The following is a 6,057-nucleotide window of genomic DNA, read 5'->3' as shown; positions in this document are numbered from 1 at the left end:
CCCCCCCAAAAAAAAAAAAAAAAAAAGAAAAAGAAAAGAAAAAAAAAAGGAAAAGAAAAAGCTTGAAAGGATGGTGAGCGAGAAAATACAAAATCATGTGGGAGCAGGGTATCACTAAAATGACCACTGGGTGTCTATCTGACGAATTATGGACAGCTGGTAATAAATCTTACTAGATTATTCATAGAGAATCTTATTCATAGTTTGAAAATGTCTTATTTATAAATAATTATATAAAGTAAAACATATGTTTCTGTTTACAGGAACTTCAGTATTCAAAGTTGCATTTTTAAAAATATTTAGAATACATGCAAAAACACTGGCTTAATTACACCAGCCCAAATTATCCAGAAGAACACCAAGGAAAATATGTTTTAAACAAGCATCTATGTTTAATTTAATTATATATAGCTCTAAGTAACATTTAATGACTTGGTGCTGAAGTGCTTCTTAAAGTTAAATACGTTTGGCAGTAGATTAAACAGTATTTGAAATTACTCTCATCTCATTAGGCCATTAGGCTTTTAATAAGTTCCTAGTGTTAATTTACTTCGGAAAACACCCTAGCTGAATCTCTTCAATGTTTCAGAGAAAACACATTGACATAGAGGCTTTAATGCTTCTGTTTTAAAACAACAGTCTGTGCTACCAGACCAAGGCTGAAAGGAAGTCTGTTTTCTATATTCTCCTCCTAGATGTAAGATATTTAGTCACTATTAACTCATATAGCATAAGACCTAAATAGGCATAGCATCTCTGAGCAGAAGCCTATGCTAAAGCAGATGTGACAGCTCCTCAGAAAAAGGGTCTTCTCCCCTGCTCATGTTCACAGCTTCAGTTTCTGAACCTCTAGCCCTGTTCACTTTGCATTCTCTCAGCGCCACATTTTGCACATGCCCAGGCTATGAACTGCAGACCTTGCTGCTGTCTAAGGTACTCACTCGTCAAGGCCCTGACTCAGCAACATGTACGCCTCCTGGCTTCAGCTTTTACTTTCTTCCTTCACTGCACCTTTGTATCTCATCCTCGGGATGCAGTTTCTCAATTGCCAGAGTAAGACCCTTCCTAACATAATTCAGCTACCTAGGCCTTTGTCCCTTATGTTGCTGGCACGAAATGCCCTTACGCCACAACAGGCAAGTCTAACAATGACAAAAGTTGAAAGAAAATGTGGGGAAAAATATGGCTCCTACTTAGGGTTTGTTTAGAAAGCTGAAAGAGTATCAAACCCTTACAACAACAGGAAAGTTCATCTGAAAAATCAGATTTTTTCTTTTAGAAAGATTTTGCTATAGGGCGTGTATGCTTGCCAGAGACACAGAAAGAGAAAAAGAGACAGAAAGTGAGAAATCACCCCCCAGTGGGAATGGCCATGCTGCAATCCCTCTCCTCCTTTCTCCTCTCAAGATTTTGGGCACACATGCACAGGCACCTAGAATGAGTTTAAGGCCGCCGGATCTGGAACTCAAACTGCAGAGGACTATGTGGGAGTCCAGTGATGTAACCATTACTACATCTGTTGGTCCCCCCAAAAATCATAACTTTTATGAATCCTTCAATAAATTCAGAAGAAAACCAATTAACCTGTAATCTATGGAAATACTTGTTCCTTCAAGGAAAGGCAGAACTGGAGGACTTGCTCACCTGGAAAAAATGTCAGACATAATACAAGCCTTGTAAGAAGAATCTAGCAAAATTTTTTAATAAACTGCTAAAGGAAAAATGTGACCTAATGTGAAAGTACATAATGTAGGGAAGATGAGACACAAAAGAATTTACATTCACTCAGAGGCTTTTCCCCACAGACCTAGGGACTTATGAGGAAGATAGGATAAGGAATATGAAAAAAAAAGCCTCTCTCAAAGTGTAGGACTGAATGAGAAGAAAGGCAGCCAGCCCTGGAAAAACATGCAGTATAGCTCAAATTCTTCATCTCTATTTCCCCTTTTGGGGGAAAAAAACCCATGGTGCTGAGGTAATGGCAGCAAATTCTGTTGACCTTAGGCCATAACTAGAGGTCTCCTGTAGTTGGAGGAAGAGAAAAGAAAAATCCTGTATTCCAGAAGAACAATGGAGGTAGATTATATTACCCAGCCAAACTAGCACAGGGCTCCTAAAGCTGAACCAGTGGCAGTACTTATATATTGGGCCGTCGGAAAGGTCATGATGTACTTTTCTGTTTTCTATCCAAAAATGTGTCATGACTTTTCTGATGACCCAATAGTTGTGGATATTTCCTCATAATCCTATTAATCAACCTTCACAATCATTCATATAATGTCATACTTGTCTCGCTTATTGCCTTCCACATTTTATTTTTCATTTTTGCTATAGGACACATACCCTTGCCCAAGAGAAACAGAGAGAGAGAAAGAGAGAGAGAAGAAGCACCTCCCAGAGGGGATGGCCATGCACCACCTAGAGGGGATAGCCATGCCACAGTCCCTTCTCCTCCACTCTCCTGTTGGGACCTTGGGCACACCTGCACACACACTCAGCATGATTTTCAAGCTACCAGGTCCTGAACTCAAACTGCAAAGTTGGCCATGTGGTATTCAGCCATCTTAACCACCACACCACTGGCTGACACCACCTTCCACATTTTTAAATTGGGATGCTTCGAAGTAAATCTGGGCTATTATGTTATATCACCCTAGTGTGCATCTCAAAAGATAAAAATACAACATTTCTCACCCAACATGATGCCATCATCACCTGCAACAAAATTAACCACAGCCTTTCAGTGTAACTGAATACCAAGTTAAAATTCAAATTTCCATAATTGTCTACAGAAATTATACAATTGGCTTACTGAAATGAAGATCTAAAAAAAGTTTCTTTTTTTTTTTTTTTTTTAATTACCAGAGAGTGTGTACACTCAGCAAGAGAGAGGAAAAGAGAGAGAGAGAAAGCACACTGTGATGGGGTGTTGTCAGGCTCCAATTTAAGAAAAAATAAATGAAAATGGTTTTCAAAACTAAAATAAGAATCATTTTTTATGCAAGCAAAAGCTGAAGAAATGCAATGCCAACAGAAATGTTCTCCAAGATATATTACATTAAAATCTTTAAATAGGAAAAATGTGATACCTAACAAAATCTGAATCTCCAAAAAGAAATGAAGAATATCAGAAATGGCATAAATGAACATAAACACAAAAATTCTATTTTAAAAATGTGCATTGCTTTAAAAGTAAACAAACCAATCACAGTAAAGATGGTAGCAAGGTATTTTGTATTTATAGGATAGTAAAAATAAAATTATGACAATGGAAAGGAAGCATTTGAAATACACTGTTTTAAGATTCTTCTGCTATATGTGAAGTGATGTATTTTTTGAAGGTAAGACCCTGGTTAATTAAAAATGTATAATGTAACCCTAGGAAAATCAATAAAAATAATTAAGAATTCCAGCTGCAGTGGCACATGCTGGTAAGATGATGCTTCTCCACAGGCTGAGGTCACATGGAAGAAAATTTCAGCTTCTAGTCTACTCTAAAAACCTGGAATGTAGTGGTATGTACCAGAATAGCCCCAGCTATTCAAGAGTCTGAGGCAAGAGTGTCACAATAGAATGAGACCCTGTCTAAATAATAAATAAGTAGGGGATAAATTATAACCTAATAACAGAGATAAAATGTAAATATAACAAATACTCAATTGAAAAGGTAGAAAAAGGGACCAGCAGTTGACGTAACAGCTGTGTTGCTGGACTCCCATGTAGTCGACCGCTGTTCAAGTCCTGGACCCGGTGGCTTAAACTCATGCCAGGCATGTGTGGGAGCGTGCCCAAGATCCCAAGAGGAGAATGGAGGAGAAGGGATTGTGGTGTGTCTCTCTGTCTCTCTCTGTCTTTCTGGTGAGCGCATGTTCCCTATAAGAAAAAAACAAACAAACAAAAAACCTTTCCAAAAAAAAGAAAAAAAAAAAAAAGGAAGAGGTAGAAAAAGATGACAAAAGTACATAAAACCTAGCAAGATGATAGGTTTTAATATAACCACATAATAATATTAAATATAAATGGTCTTACATATCAATGAAAAGACAGAAATGAGGACCAGCAGATGGCGTAATGGTTACATCACTGGACTCCCACATAGTCACCTGTGGTTCAAGCCCTGGACCAAGTGACTTAAAACTCATGTGCATGTGTGCCCAAAATCTTGACAGGATAATGGAGGAGAAGGAATTATGGTAAGGCATCCCCCCACTGTGGGGGTGATTTCTCACTTTCTGTCTCTCTCTCTGACAAGCACATGCACCCTATAGCAAACAAACCAACAAATTTCTAAAAAATTTTAAAAATAAAAAGATAGTCAAGATATGAAAGCAAGACCTAAATAAATGGTGTCTGCAAGAAATCCACATTAGGTGGTAGTTCCGTGGTCTCAAGGTTGGATCCTAATGGCTGGCTATGTGGTTCCAGTCCTAGCCCTGGTGGCTTGAAAAACACTGTGTACGGGTGTGTGTGTGCCCACAATCCTAACAGGATGGAGAAACGGAGAAGGGATTGCTGCAAGACCGCATCCCACTGGGGGTGCTTTCTTTGTCTGACTCTCTCCGGCCAGTATATGCACTCTCTAGGAAATAAAGCTTTTTTAAAACAGAGTCCACTTTAAATATGAAGAAATAGATAAATAAATTAAAAGGACAGAAAATGATACGGTATATAAATACTAATCAAAAGAAAGCTAGAATAGTTACATTAATATCAGACAACATAATACTTCAGAACCAACAATATTTTCAGGGATAAAAAGAGATATTTAATAATGATAAAGTGGTACACACTAAAGAGACATAATCCTAAACCATTATGCATCAAACAACACAGGTTCAAAATACAAGAAACAAAATCTGACAGGAAAGGAGAAATGAATCCTCAATTACAATTGTTGAAACTGTAATATTCTTTCCAGTAATGGAAAGAACAAGTGCTCACAAGGATACAGAAGACTTAAACAACACTATAGATCATCTATTCACCAATATAGAACACTCCATCCAACAAAAGCAGAATACAATTCTTCTAACTCCATTATGAACTCCTAGATAGACCACATAGTGGGTCAAAAACCAAATATCAGCAAGTACAAAATGGCTGAGGGCATATATTCTTGGATCACGGCTCACAGAAACATTAACTCAAAACAGATCAGAGATCTAAATTTAAAAGCTAAAACTGAACAACTTCTAGGTGAAAACAGAGAAAATCTTTATGACTTTGGATTAGGCAAAGATTTCTCAGGCATGACATCAACAGTCTGAATCATAAAAGAAAAACAGAAAAACTGGAGGTTTTAATATGTCCTTGTATTGCTAAACAAAAGTACCCAACACTTGGTGGTTTACAAAGAATAGTTTATTTTGCACATTGATTCTAGTAGCTAGAAAGTCTAAGAGCATGGGGCTGGAATTCGGCTAGCCTCTGGTTCCACATCACAACATGGCTGACAGAAGGGAAACTGAAAGGATTGTTTAGATTTATATTCCATTTTGGGATTTCTTTCTAACCTATAATAAGATATACTTACAGAACAAAAAGGAAGAGAGAAATTCCTATAGAACAGGATGAATACCTGTGTTTACACATCAAAACTAAATCAGATGCATAACAAAAAATAATGATGTACCATAGAAAATAGAACCTAATGTCAATTCCAAAATTTCTAGGATTTTCTAGTATTTGTCAAATTTCCTCTGGTAATGCAATAAACATTTTCAAAATAAAAGAGGTATACTTATTCAAAGGAGTTAGAAAAACAAATGAAAACAAACTTTTGCAGTCTTTTACAAAAAATCATAATTTGTTCAACAAATATTTAAATGCTCATTAGAATGTATACTAATTATTACTTAAGCACTAATTAAGTAATGCTAAACAAACAAAATAATATCAGCAAAATATTATTTTTAAAGATTTAACATACTTGCTTTATTATAGATTACATTTACCTCAAAACCAAGTCTATCCTTTTCTTTCCAAAAACAAAAATGTGTTACTTTCTTATCCCAGAATTCATCTGGCTTCACTACACAAACTAGTGACACTTCAGCA

The 6,057-nt window shown here is 36.6% G+C and overlaps 1 protein-coding gene across 1 annotated transcript in view; it reads right to left on the bottom strand.

Moving 5' to 3' along the window:
- SESTD1 (SEC14 and spectrin domain containing 1) overlaps positions 1-6,057 on the bottom strand; it is a gene marked incomplete in the record, with an annotated part of 145,410 nt that overhangs the window by 61,747 nt on the left and 77,606 nt on the right. Inside the window, 1 exon segment of the mRNA XM_027773110.1 lies at positions 5,955-6,057. Coding sequence (XP_027628911.1) covers positions 5,955-6,057 — 103 coding nt within the window.

This window comes from Tupaia chinensis, unplaced genomic scaffold (assembly GCF_000334495.1).
Source record: "Tupaia chinensis unplaced genomic scaffold, TupChi_1.0 Scaffold000322_1, whole genome shotgun sequence".
NCBI lineage: Eukaryota > Metazoa > Chordata > Mammalia > Scandentia > Tupaiidae > Tupaia > Tupaia belangeri.
This window is presented reverse-complemented; position numbering and strand designations above follow the sequence as displayed.